The 14,536-nt window shown below is 41.2% G+C and overlaps 1 protein-coding gene across 3 annotated transcripts in view; it reads right to left on the bottom strand.

Moving 5' to 3' along the window:
* Positions 1–14,536, bottom strand: part of DENND2C (DENN domain containing 2C) — a 91,531-nt gene that overhangs the window by 5,652 nt on the left and 71,343 nt on the right. For all 3 annotated transcript variants that reach the window (XM_058716139.1, XM_058716137.1, XM_058716140.1), the window contains exons 10-16: positions 14,400–14,469; positions 13,691–13,768; positions 12,952–13,092; positions 11,943–12,091; positions 11,048–11,225; positions 5,447–5,488; positions 4,437–4,542 (exon numbers count right to left, since the gene is read on the bottom strand). In XM_058716139.1, the coding sequence (XP_058572122.1) occupies positions 4,437–4,542; positions 5,447–5,488; positions 11,048–11,225; positions 11,943–12,091; positions 12,952–13,092; positions 13,691–13,768; positions 14,400–14,469 (764 nt within the window). The remainder of the gene's footprint in view (positions 1–4,436; positions 4,543–5,446; positions 5,489–11,047; positions 11,226–11,942; positions 12,092–12,951; positions 13,093–13,690; positions 13,769–14,399; positions 14,470–14,536) is intronic.

Here is a 14,536-nt window from a genome sequence, read left to right as displayed (position 1 = left end):
GCGATTTTATATTTATCATTTCCTTACCTGAGATTACAGTTCCTCTATACACATAGACAACCCAACAACATATTTTTAGGTTTCTGTATGTCTTTGAACCTTATGTAAAACAGATGTTTGTAAGACGCTTTTTAAAATTTTTTTTTTTAACATTTATTTTTGAGACAAAGAGAGACAGAACATGAATGGGGGAGGGTCAGAAAGAGAGGGAGACACAGAATCTGAAACAGGCTCCAGGCTCTGAGCAGTCAGCACAGAGCCCGACGCGGGGCTCGAACTCACATACCGCGAGATCGTGACCTGAGCCGAAGTCAGACGCTTAACCGACTGAGCCACCCAGGCGCCCCTGTAAGATGCTTTTCTTAAGGCAACATCCTCCTGTCAATGAACAGTTTTGCTATCACATATAATGCTGCTATGAAGACTATTTACTTGTTTCCTAATTATGTTTAAGAGTTTCTCTAGGGTATATATCTTAAAGTTGAATTGTCAGTTATAGGATATATATACACCTTAAAAATTTTTTTTTAAGTTTATTTTTGAGAGAGAGAGGGAGAGCGTGCACGCGCATGAGCAGGGGGAGGGGCAGAGAGAGAGGGAGTCACAGAATCTGAAGCAGGCTCCAGGCTCTGAGCTGTCAGCACAGAGCCTAACGCGGGTCTCAAACCCACAGACTGCGAGATCATGACCTGAGCCAAAGTCAGACACTTAACCAACTGAGCCACCAAGGTGCCCCAGAATATATACACCTTTAATTGTACTAAATGATGACAAATTGTTTTTCCAAAGCAGCTGAAGTAATTTACGCATTCTCCTCAATGCCTGATATTGTCAGACTTTTTAACTTTTGCCAATATGGTGGGTATAAAATGGTATCTCACTGTGGTTTTAATTTACATTTCCTTGATTTTGATGAGGGTGTACACCTCTTCATATATTTATTGGCTTTTCACGTTTCCTCTATGAAATGACTGTTCATATGTTTCCCCCATTTTTCTACTGTGTTGTACATCTTTTTTTTTTTTTTTTAAGATTTTATATTTAAGTAATCCCTACACCCAATGTGGGGCCTGAACTCATCACCCTGAGATCAAGAGTCACACACTCTATTAACTTGAGCCAGCCAGGCACCCCAAGTTGTTCATCTTTTAACTACTGAATTATAGGAATTTTTATTTTTTTATTTATATTTTTCTTTAGTTTTATTTTTTAAAATGTTTCTTTATTTTTGAGAGACAGAGTGTGAGTGGGAGAGGGGTGGAAAGAGAGGGAGACACAGACTCTGAAGCAGGCTCCAGGCTCTGAGCTGTCAGCACAGAACCTGACTTGGGGCTCGAACTCATGGACGGCAAGATCATGACCTGAGCTAAAGGCAGATGCTTAACCAGGAGCCCCAAATTGTAGGAATTCTTAAAAATAAGTTCTGAATACTATTCCTTTATTAGTTATATTTGTTGAAAATAGCTTCATCTAGTTTGTAGCTTGTTTTACATTTCTTTTCCATGGTGACCCTTAATGAACAGATTTAAACAATTTATGTGTCAAATTAATCAACCTTTTACTTTATGGTTCCTGCTCTTTGTGCCACATTTAAGAAATCCATTACTGTCCCAAAACATAAATTATTTTTTAATGTTTATTTATTTTTTTGAGAGAGAGAGAGAATGTGCGTGCACACAAGTTGGGGAGGGGCAAAGGGAGAGAAATCCCAAGCAGGCTCTGTGCTGACTGCGCAGAGCCCAATATGGGGCTCCGATCACAAACCCGTGAGATCATGAGCTGAAACCAAGAGTCAGATGCTCAACCGACTGAGCCACCCAGGTGCCCCCTAAAATATTTTCTTCTATTCTTCTGTAGACATATAATGTTTTACTTTTAACATTTACAGTTTCTTTTTAAGTAGGCTCAGTGCCCAATGTGGGGCCTGAACTCACGACCCTGAGATCAAGAATTGCACTAAGCCACCCAGGCCCCCCTTTACTTTTAACATTTAAATCTTTAATTCATCAGACTTAGTTTTAGGTACAGATTGAGGTATGGATCATATTCATTTCTTTTCATATGGAAAACCAGTCGCCCTAGTATTGTTTACTGAATGGTTCATTCTTTTCCTGCTAATAGGCAATGTTGGTACTGACACAAATTAAGTTTCCTTATGCTTACGCACTTTCTGTTCTTTCTTTCCCTTGCTCTGTTTATTTCTGAACCAAAACCAAATGATCTCAATTACTGTGACTTTCTGATTAATCAGTGTTTTGTGGGGCAGCCCCTTCAATGTTGTTCTTTTACAGGAGTGTCTTAACTATTCTTGGCCCTTTCTAATTCCATTAAAATTTTACAAAAAGCTGAGGTGCCTGGGTGGCTCAGTTGGTTAAGCGTCCAACTTCAGCTCAGGTCAGGATCTCACGGTTGGTGGGTTCGAGCCCCGCATCGGGCTCTGTGCTGACAGCTGGGAGCCTGCAGCCTGCTTCGGATTCTGTGTCTCCCTCTGTCTGCCCCTCCCCCCGCTCACACTGTCTCTCTCTCTCAAAAATAAAGAAACATTAAAAAAGAAATTTTACAAAAAGCTGAATGCCATTCCAATTCTCTCTTGAACCTTCCTCAGTCTTGCTTCCTTCTCACCATCTCACTGCATCTGCCGCTACCAAGGTCTCTAAGCCCTTCCCATTGTCAGATCTGCCGGTCAAACCTCAGTCTTCATCTTACTTGGCCTCTTTGTAGCATTCGACACACTGTTTACTTTCCTTGTGAAATACACTCTTCACTCAGTTTCTATAATATTACTCCTCTGGGTTTTTTCTCCTCCTTCACAAGCTGCTCTTGTAGTTTCCCTGCGCTGGATGCTCCTCTTCCCTGCTGCCAAACATCGGAAATCTGGCCACAACATTCCCAGCCAACCCAAGGGCTCAATCCTTAAATCTGTTATTTTCTATCTATACTCACTCTATAGGGGGTTATCTCATCTGGTCCAACAGCTTTAAAACAGCAAATTCAGTTCAAATCTGAATCCCAAATTCATGTATATAAATGCCTACTTGGGGGCACCCAGAGCTCAGTTGACTGAGAGTCCGACTTCGGCTCAGGTCATGATCTCACGGTTGGTGAGTTCGAGCCCCACCTTGGGCTCGCTGCTGTCAATGAACACATCCTCTGTTCCCCTCTCTCTCTGCCCCTCCCCTGCTCATGCTCTCTCTCTCTCTCTCTCCCCTTCTCTCTCAATAAATAAATAAATATTTTTAAAAAGTCTACTTGATATCTCTAGTTGAATGTCTGCTGTGTATTGGATATCCAGTGGGTTTCTCAATATTCAAAACTGAACTTTTAATTACTTCTCTAAAGCTGCTCCTCCCTTCATATTCTCCATCAGGAAACAGCCTTAGTTTTCTCATCTGTAAAATGGGGATGAAATAATGATACCTGCTTCATAAGGACATTACAAGGATGGAATAAGATGTATGCTAAGTGCGGAGCACAATGCCTGGGACACAGTAAGCCACTCAGTAAATACTGTTCGCCCATTTATTCAACAAATATTTATCGAGTACCTACTTACTGACTATTGTTTAACGTACTGGAGATAGGGGCGCCTGGGTGGCTCAGTCGGTTAAGCGTCTGACTTCAACTCAGGTCATGATCTCGCGGTCCGTGAGTTCAAGCCCCGCGTCGGGCTCTGGGCTGATGGCTCAGAGCCTGGAGCCTGTTTCAGATTCTGTGTCTCCCTCTCTCTCTGACCCTCCCCCATTCATGCTCTGTCTCTCTCTGTCTCAAAAATAAATAAACGTTAAAAACAAAAAAAAGTACTGGAGATAAAGCAAAACAGACTGTTGCTGCTCTCATGGACCTTACATTTCTAGTACATCAGATGGTGATAAAAGCCCTGGGGAAAACTAAGGTCAGGGAGAAGGATAGGGAGCCTTGAAGGAGTGGGTACAGTTTTTAAAAGGACAGTCAGGGGGCGCCTAGGTGGCTCAGTCGGTTGACCTTCCGGCTTTGGCTCAGGGGTTCGTGAGTTCTAGCCTCACATCGGCTTGTTTTGAGCACAGAGTGCACTGCGGATCCTCTGTCTCCCTCCCTCTCTCCCTCTCCTCCCCTGCCTGCACGCTGTCTCTCAAAAATAAATAAAACATTAAAAATAAAAAGGACACTCAGGAAAGGCCTCACTGAGAAAGTGACATCTGAGCATGGACCTGTGGGGCAACAAGAGCTTGAGCCATGTGTATTATCTAGAGAACAGCATTCTATGAATGGAACAGAGCAAGTGTAAGAGTACTGAAACCGAGGGGGACCAGTACATCTGAGGGTCAGCAAGGAAGCTGATTATAAGCTTTCCAGATCACAGGCAATCTGATACTTTGGTACATCCTTTAGTAGCGTGCTGGGCATTCAGTAAGTATTTACCGCCTTGACTTTGAGGCTTCAGACCATTTATCTCATACCTTGTGAAAAATTCTGCTCCTGAGCCAAGATTTCATTTCGTTCTTCCAAAATCTGCATCAAGGCAGCTTGGAGTTTAGGAGGTAGAATTTCACCCTCATCAGATACCTTAAGGGACAAAATTGAGACTTTTCAGGACCTTTGAGAGAGAAAATCTCAAACATATACCAGTTAAATCCCCAAAATTTCACTGGTGACTTTGTATAGATTTTGGCTAAAAACTCGGTCTGAACCTTCTTTCCCTACATTCAGCAGAATTCAGGATGTTTATGGTATACATAACTGTCTTTAAATACATACATATATTTACGACGTTTTCTGGTACCTTTCCATCAAATATCTCTCATCTACAAGTCTTACACTGTATTACAAAGATAATCCACAAATAAACAGTGTTTCAAATGCTTTGAAAAGAGACAAAGTCTTGGGAAACATCCTTTTTTACCCTGTGCTGAGTGCTCACACACTTATATACAGGCTACAGAGTGTTGCCCTAAGCAGGCTTTGCTAACTCTCCCTTCCACTTTCAAGACCCAGAATAAATGACCACTTTTTTTTTTTTTTGCCCCTACTGTACTGTGTGGAAATCTCTATTACACCATTTCTAAAACTTTATACATATGTCCACTCCCCCTTCTCATTGTTAGATCATAAGGTCTGAGGGGCTCAAACTGCGTCTTACCTTTAGATTTTAACAGAGTATCTAGACATAATCAATGTTGGATGCTTGTTACATTCAATGAAATTTTAGATCCTTATACATCAGCCCATCTGGATGTCAAAGGAGGGTTACCTCTTTTTAGAATGACATTTAATCTTTTCCTCCTTCCTTCTGTGGGAGAGACAGCTATAAACCTAACCCAATTTTTCAGGTCAATCTTGTATGATTGGCCACAGTGTCAGTATGTGTAGGAACTAAAAGTCTTGCCTGAGTCATCTTCTCTAAGTACTTTCACATATTTTCTGTCCAATTATCCCCAAATATTATGTAATCACCTCATTTGTTACTTACCTCCTGTAAGAACTTGTCTGCACAGAGATCAACTATCAGCACCTATGGGATAAAGGAGCTAGGTAAGTTAAACCAGAGACATTCACAGAGACATACATTAGGCACTGCTAGATCAGGAAGAGTGTTTGATTCTTTCAAGCAATGGAAATAGTTTTAAACAAAATTAAGTTCAAGTTGTAGCCCATTTAAATTTTTTTAATGTTTTATTTATTCTTGAGAGAGAGAGAGAGAGTCAGAGCATGAACGAGGGAGGGGCAGAGAGAGAACGGGACACAGAATACGAAGCAGGCTCCAGGCTCTGAGCTGTCAGCACAGAGCCAGACGCAGGGCTTGATCCCACAAGTGGTGAGATCATGACCTGAGCTGAAGTCGGATGCTCAATTGACTGAGCCACCCAGGCGCCCCAAGTTGTAGCCCATTTAAAAGTTAACTCATCTCGGGTGCCTAGATGGCTTAGACAGTTAAGCATCTGACTCTTGACTTTGGCCTGGATCATGATCTTGAAGTTCATGGGATTGAGCCCCGTGTAGGGCTCTGTGCTGACAGTGCAGAACATGCTTGGGATTCTCTCTCTCCCTCTCTCTCTGCCCCTTCTCTGGTCATGCATGTACGCATACCCTCTCTCAAAAATAAATAAACATTTAAAAAAGAATGATGGCAGGCACATCTATACATTAAAAGTGACAAACCATACTGAGCAAATGCAATAGTGGACTTTATTTGGGAGTGATGCAAACAAACTATTAAACATTTATGAAATGGAGAGATGAACACTGGATTGTATTAATATTAAAGGAATTGTTATTAAATTTTTTAGGTGTGATAATGGTATTGTGATTATGTTTAAAATGTCCTTGTGTTATAGAGATTTATATTGTAATATTTAACAGCGAAATTATATCAGGATATGCTTCGAAATATTATGGGAGAGAGGAGTGGGTAAGGGTAAAGATGGCCCCATGAGTTGGTAAGTGCTGAAGTAGGGTAATTGGAGTTATTTTAACCTTTTGTTTACTTTTACTATGTTTGAAATTTTCCACAATTAAAAGTTAAAAAAAAAAAAAGGTTAGTACAAAAATCAGCTGTGTTTCTATACACTAACAATGGACTATCTGAAAAAGAAATTAAGAACACCACCAATCCCATTTTCAACTGCATCAAAAAGAATAATTAGGAATAAATTTAGCCAAGGAAGTGAAAGATCTGTACACTGAAAACGGTAAGAATTGGTGAAAGAAACTGAAGAACACAAGTATGTGGAAAGATATTCTGTGCTCGTAGATGAGAAGAATAAATAGTATTAAAATGTTCATACTACCCCAAGCAATGCACAGATTCAGTGCAATCCCTGTCAAAATTCCAGTGGCATTCATCATAGAAATAGAACAAACAATCCTAAAGCTCCTATGGGACTCCAAGTTCCCTGAATAGCCAAAGCAATCTTGAGAAATAACAAAGCTGGAGGCATCACACGTCCTGATTTCAAACCAGGTCACAAAGTTACAGTAATCAAAACAGTATGGTACTGGCATAAAAACGCACATAGATCAGTGGAACAGAACAGAGTCCAGAAATAAACTCATGCATAGTCAGTTTACAGTAAAAGGAAGCAAGAATATGCAATGGAGAAATGACAGTCTCTTCAATAAATGGTGTTGGGAAAAACAGCCACATGCAAAAAAGAGAAACTGGACCCTATCTTATATTATACATAAAAATCAACTCAAAATGCGGTGCCTGGGTGGCTCAGTGGTAAAGTGTCTGACTCTTGATTCTGACTCAGGTCATGCTCTCACAGTTTGTGAGTTCAAGCCCCATGCTGGGCTCTGCGCTGACAGTACAGAGCCTGCTTGAGATTCTCTTTCCCTCTCTCTCTGCACCCCCTCCCCCAACCCAAAACAAATAAACTTAAAAAAATATCAACTCAAATTGGAGTAAAGACTTGAACGTTAAGACCTGAAACCATAAAGGGTAAGCATCTTGACACTGGTTTGGTCAATGAATTTTTTGGATTTGACACCAAAAGCAAAGGTAACAAAAGCGAGAAATAAACGAGTAGAGGCATATTAAACTAAAAGCTGCACAGCAAAGGAAACCATCAATAAAATGAAAAGGAAACTTACGAAGTGGGAGAAAATATTTGCAAATTATATATCTGATAAAAGGTTAATATCCAAAATACATAAAGAATTCATACAACTCAACAGCAAAAAACAAAACAAAACAAAACCCAACAATGACCAAAAACTAAAACAAACACCAAATAATCCTATTAAAAATGAGCAGAAGAGGGTCATGTGGCTGGCTCAGATGGTACAGCATGTGACTCTTGATCCTGGGGTCGTGAGTTTGAGCCCCATGTTGGGTGTAGAGTTTACTTTAAAAAAACAAATGAGCAGAGGAACTGAATAGACATTTTTCCCAAAGACATGCAAACTGGCCAAGAGGCCCATAAAAAGGTGCTCAGCATCACTGATCATTAAGGAAATGCAACTCAAAACCACATTGAGACATCACCTCATCTCTGTTAGAAAGGCTATTATCAAAAAGACAAAAGATAAATGCTGGAGAAAAAGGAACCCTTGTGTACTGTTGATATGAATGCAAATTGGTACAACCACTATGGAAAACAGTGGTTTTCCTCTTCAACATGAGGGTGCACGTATCTTTTCAAGAGAGTGATTTAATTTTTATTGGATATATGCCTGGAAGTGGGATTGTTGGATCACATGGTAGTTCTATTTTAAATTTTTTGAGGACTTCAATATACTTCCTAATATACTAGTACTAGTATAGTTCACTGTCCATATTAAAAAAAAAAAGATCCTTACCTCCTATCATATACAAAAAAATTAAAAACTAAAGGCAAAGGGACACCTGGGTGGTTCAGTCAGTTAAGCCTCCGACTTTGGCTCAGGTCATGATCTCACAGCTCTTATGGGTTCCAGCCCCGCGTCACACGCTGTTGTCAGTACAGATGAGATGAGGGGAGGGGAGGGGGGGAAGGGGAGAGGAGAGGAGAGGAGAGGAGAGGAGAGGAGAGGAGAGGAGAGGAGGAGAGGAGGGGAGGGGAGGGGAGGGGAGGGGAGGGGAGGGGAGGGGAGGGAAGGGAAGGGAAGGGAAGGGAAGGGAAGGGAAGGGAAGGGAAGGGAAGGGAAGGGAAGGAAGAGGAGATAGCACTGCACACTAACCATAAAAGGAAAAGACCAATAATTATGACTATATTAAAATTAAGAACTTTTGTGCATTAAAAACATCACTTTAGAGAATAAAAAGGCATGCCACAAAGAGGCTGATACCCAGAATATAAAAATACCTCTTACAAATCAGTGAGGGTAAACAATCCAGTAGAAAGATAGACAACGAATTTTATAACAGATGATATTCACATGGCCAGTAAAGATGCACACCCCCAACAGTAATCAAGGAATGCAAATTAAACCTCAACGAGAATACCACTCCACATTCACCAGATAGGCTACATCATACAAACCGATGATAAGAAGTGTCAGGAGGATATGGAACAACAGGAACTCTCATACATTGGTGGAGGGGGTTTAACTTGGCACAGCTACTTTGGAAAACAGTTTGATCTTATTTACTTAAGTTGAAGATATGCTTATCCATGACCCAGCAATTCCATTTCCAAGTATATACCCTAGAATTGCATGCACATATGGACCGAAGGTCATGCACATGAATATTTATAGCAGCATTATTTGTAGTAGCCCTAAACTGGAAACAACTCAAAAGTCCATCAACTGTAGGATGGGTATTCACACAATGGAATAATACGCACAATTAGAATGATGGAACAGCTGTTAAACTCATCCACAGGGATGAATCCTACAGACACAAGGTTAATCAAAAGAAGCCAGATAACAAGACATCCAGATGGCCAACCGACACATGAAAAAATGCTCCACATCACTCATCATCAGGGAAATACAAATCAAAACCACCACGAGATACCACCTCACACTTGTCAGAATGGCTAACATTAACAACTCAGGCAACAACAGATGTTGGCGAGGATGTGGAGAAAGAGGATCTCTTTTGCACTGTTGGTGGGAATGCAAGCTGAAGCCACTCTGGAAAACAGCATGGAGGTTCCTCAAAGAACTAAAAATAGAACTACCCTACGACTCAGCAATTGCACTACTAGGCATTTATCCACGGGATACAGTTGTGCTGTTTTGAAGGGACACATGCACCCCCATGTTTATAGCAGCACTATCAACAATAGCCAAAGTATGGAAAGAGCCCAGATGCCCATCGATGGATGAATGGATAAAGAAGAAGTATTACGTGGAGTATTACTTGGCAATCAAAAAGAATTAAATCTTGCCATTTGCAACTACGTGGATGGAACTGGAGGGTATTATGCTAAGTGATATTGGTCACTCAGAGAAAGACAAAAATCATATGACTTCACTCATATGAAGACTTTAAGAGATAAAACAGATGAACATAAGGGAAGGGAAACAAAAATAATATAAAAACAGGGAGGGGGACAAAACAGAAGAGACTCATAAATATGGAGAACAAACTGAGGGTTCCTGGAGGGGTTGTGGGAGGGGGGGATGGGCTAAATGGGTAAGGGGCACTAAGGAATCTACTCCTGAAATCATTGCTTCACTATATGCTAACTAATTTGGATGTAAATTTAAAAAAAATAAAAAAGTAAAAAAAAAGAAGTAATTATAATAAAAAGTAATATATTTGGCTACAAAAAAAAAGAAGCCAGATAAAATATATGTCTATACACTGCACATGAGTCAATTTATAACAAGCTTAAAACCAGACAAAGCTGAACTATACTGTTTAGGAATAAATGGGTAGGATGTAAAACTATAAAGAAAAACAGGTAAATGAACACCATAACGGTCAAGACAGTGGTTACCTTTCATGGGGGTGGGAAGGGAACAGTGACAGAAGGTGGCCTGATGGAGACTTTTCAAGGTGTTGGTGGCATTGTCTCCACCGCTGTGATGTTTCCATTCCATTCCAATGTGGCTTACGTAAACATTCACTTTGTGATAATTCATTTTGTTTTGACCACACTTCTCTATATGTGTGTTATATTTAAAACAATTTTTTTTTTATTTTTTTAAAATGTTTACTTACTTTCGAGAGATAGGGAAGAGCACGAGCAGGGGAGGGGCAGAGAGAGAGACACAGAATCCACAGCAGGCTCCAGGCTCTGAGCTGTCAGCACAGGGCCCGCCGCGGGGCTCGAACTCACCAACCGTGAGATTATGACCTGAGCCGAAGCCGGACGCTCAACCGACTGAACCACCCAGGCGCCCCTTAAAACAACTTTTTAAGTTAACCCAGAGTAGCTCTTGTGTTTGACTTAAAACAAACAAAAAGACCTGCCCTTCGGAATAACACAAGAACGAGCCCATGGCACCACCACAACTTTGGATTCATGTGCACTATGGAATTTTTCTCACTTTATAAAAAGATACAAAAATAGGATGGCATAGTATATGAATATTGTCTTTTAATACGAATGACGACTCCAACACTCTTAAAGGCAATCTGTTTTCATTTGTCAGTGCCCTGTCTTTTCCACAGGTACTATTTCTCCCATCTCACCTCTTCAATGGGGAGGTCCTGGAGCTGCGGTAAGGAGCAAGACAGGATTCCAATAAGGAACGGAGTGGGTGAGCACACGATGTCGATCATAGATGCTGGTAGGACCGGGATGTAGGTATGCTGCCAGGTGAACGGATACAGTGTGGCAACCACAGCATGGCCACATTTTGACAGGGTGCTGGCCAGAGAAGAAAGCAGAAACGGTGTGACACACTCAACAGGTGGAGGAGAATGGTTCAGATGGGATGTTACAGAATTACCTGACACCGGTTAGTGATCACAGATGAGCGATTCTGTGAGGACTCATTAATTTTTGACATTTTGTTTACATTTTTAACTTAATATACAGAAAAGTTGTAGTCTTAACCAGCTTTTCCCCACAATTTATATTGCTCAAAGTTAATGTGTGGTTAGATAAAGGAATGCCAACTAATTTCTTGTTTGAGTATAGTTGACACGCTATACTGATGTTACCTTAGTTTCAGGTGTCACCAACGTGACATTGGTTTCAGGTGTAAACATAGTGACTCCAAGTCTCTCCACATTATACTATGCTCACAAGTGTTGTGACCACCTGTCAACCTTAGCATTACAGTATCATGGACGATATTCCCTATGGTGTACCTTTTATCCCATGACTTATTCATTCCAGCAGTATGAACCTTTAACAACGGTTTAAGTAAAACACATTTAGAAAGATAAATTCACTGCAATCCCAAAGTGACGGCTATAGCCTAATGCCAAATAGCTCTGGATTACTGACCATTTGGAATTATCCACGTCACTATGGCATTAGGTAACTGAGATCCTCCAGTTTTTGTAAATGCCCACATTTTAAAATAGCGAAAACAAGTGAAATACCAGTAGGAAGTGACATATTTTACAAATTTCTCACCTTAGGCTGTTGGCAACAAAGATTACCCTCCGTTCCAAAAGGAGGGAGGCACAGACCCGGATGAGATTGCACACACTCAGGCACTTAAAGAGACATTCAAAGTCAACATGTTCTAGTCGGGAATCCAGTGGTCGGCAGAGTTCAATAGACTGAAATGAAAGAATTCGAATCAGGGGAGTTCAGGTTGGAAAACAATCTATAATGACACCATTAATGGATCCTGTCATTCTTTTACAGGGGAAATTCAGGAAAAAGGTTTTGCTACAGAGTTTGTGAAGCTGTCTACAGCTACTCCCAAGACCTAACACCTAATTATTTTTTTTAAGGATTTTATTTTTTTTAAATAATCTCTATACCCAACATGGGGCTCAAAATCATAACCTTGAGTTCAAGAGTCACATGCTCTATTGACTGGACCAGCCAGTGCCCCCTAATAACTTCTTTTCACGCTGTAAGTTTCTGGTAAAACCTTTTATTTTACCAGACAATAGCATGTATAATCATCATTTATCACACTGCTATTGTTACAAACAGGGCTCAGTCTACAAAAGGCAGAAAACCTCTAGCTCCTCTTCGGCTCGACTATCTCACAACTGGACTAACTCACAATGTCTCACAACTGGCCATTTCACCAGTGATTTCTGGTACTAAAACACATTCTGCACAGTTTATGGAAAAGGGAAATCTATGCCCTGAGGCTTCTGGAAATTCTGCCTATTAGTGTAAGGCCTGCTTTTTGGTGGCTATCAAGCCTTTTCTTTTTTTTTTTTTTAACGTTTATTTATTTTTGAGACAGAGAGAGGCAGAGCATGAACGGGGGAGGGGCAGAGAGAGAGGGAGACACAGAATCGGAAGCAGGCTCCAGGCTCTGGGCCATCATCAGCCCAGAGCCCGACGCGGGGCTCGAACTCACGGACCGTGAGATCGTGACCTGAGCTGAAGTCGGACGCTTAACCGACTGAGCCACCCAGGCGCCCCTATCAAGCCTTTTCAACATGAGCTAACTTACCCCATCGCCAGCCCCAGGGAGGTAGCTCTTAACTGTGATGGTGCGTCCAGGAGCTGGGAAGGGAGCTTCCATGACACTTCGCATGAATGGGTAAACCAGGGCTGGAGACATTTCCCTTCTCTTCTCCACTTCATCCAGAATCTGCACGTGCAACGTATGTTACTTTATTAGGGACTCAGTTCAAACACATAAGGAACTACCAAACTTGGTGCACAAGCTTGAAAATTACACCAACAGATTTTAAGACAGATAAGCTTCCGCAACAAAAAAAAGTTCATTAAAGGCCTCGTATCTCTTGGGGGTATCTTTATATCTCCAAGAAAAGTTACTCAAATCAATCCACTCATTTTTAGAAGAGGAGCTCCTTTCCACCTCCCTACGGTAGGGGCAGAGAAGGGGACACCGACTGTGATATCTTGCAGTTTGGGGTCTGGGAAAGACTCATGAGGCAAGGTAAGCTTCGGGCTAAGTTCGCCTTGAAGCTGGGAGGTTTGGCAAATCAAAATGAGATGACGCAACAACATAGTGACTCCGTTAAACTAGACAAGTGTAAACATAGTCTAGTCTAGACGAATGTAAACCTTCAAACTTGTGGCTCTAATCTACTACTGAGAACCCTTCCTAAAGTAGTATGCTGGAGTCCGTGTCACAAGACATAGCCCAGTGAAATCATCAGAAACAAAACGTACTCGGAGCCCAGGAAGCACAGCACCTTTCCCAGGGCTCATTCTGCACTCACCTTGGAAAAAAGGTTGAAGCAGCCCAGGCGGCTAACCATGCAGTACACCTCAGGGAGTCGCTTCCCTTTGCCTTCTGGCTAAAACAAAACATCAAAGCAAAAATGACGCAGCACAAGTCTTTGTTAATTTGAACTATGAATACTCTCTTGGTACTCTTTAGTACAGAGTAGGAACCAAGGCTAGATGGGAAAATGCTAAAAAAAATGATAGCATGATTTATTCCAGGTTTAGTGGCAGCATCTAAACAAGAAGCAAGTAACTCAGAGCTCCCGCGAATGGCTTAATTCACGCCATCCCTTGAATAGACCCAGGCTGATATTTAACCACTCTGTCATTGGTTTCTTCATCTATTACAAACACACAAGTAATAAAAGAAGTCCACACCCTTCTTATTCTGGGACACTCGTTGCTAACTCCAACCTCGCTCTTACTAGTTAAAGCTAATACAGCTTCTTTAATACATGGGTGATTATGCAGCCCTCAAACTCATCTAGAAATAGAGTTTCTGAAGTTCCTAGTCTGATTCTATTGTTTCTTTTTTTGTTTGTTTCTTTTTTTTTAGTAATCTCTACACCCAGCATGGGGCTCGAATTCACGACTTCCAGATCGAGAGTTGCACACTCTTCCGACTGAGCCCGCCAGGTGTCCCTGGACTCTACTACAGACTCTATTGGCCAGCCCTGCCTGTAGAACAAGCCTGGTACTTACCAAGAGCTTCTTACAGTAACCAAACCAGCGGCTCCCATCTTCACCAGTTAAGACAAAGGAGAATGTTTCACTGAAAAAAAATAGTCGATAGGTGAGATCTAAACAACTAATTATTACATTCTTCATGGAACAAACTA

The sequence above is a fragment of the Neofelis nebulosa genome, chromosome 2 (assembly GCF_028018385.1).
Source record: "Neofelis nebulosa isolate mNeoNeb1 chromosome 2, mNeoNeb1.pri, whole genome shotgun sequence".
NCBI classification, from domain to species: Eukaryota; Metazoa; Chordata; class Mammalia; order Carnivora; family Felidae; genus Neofelis; species Neofelis nebulosa.
Note: the sequence above shows the minus strand (reverse complement) of the source record. Positions and strands in the feature narration are given on the sequence as shown.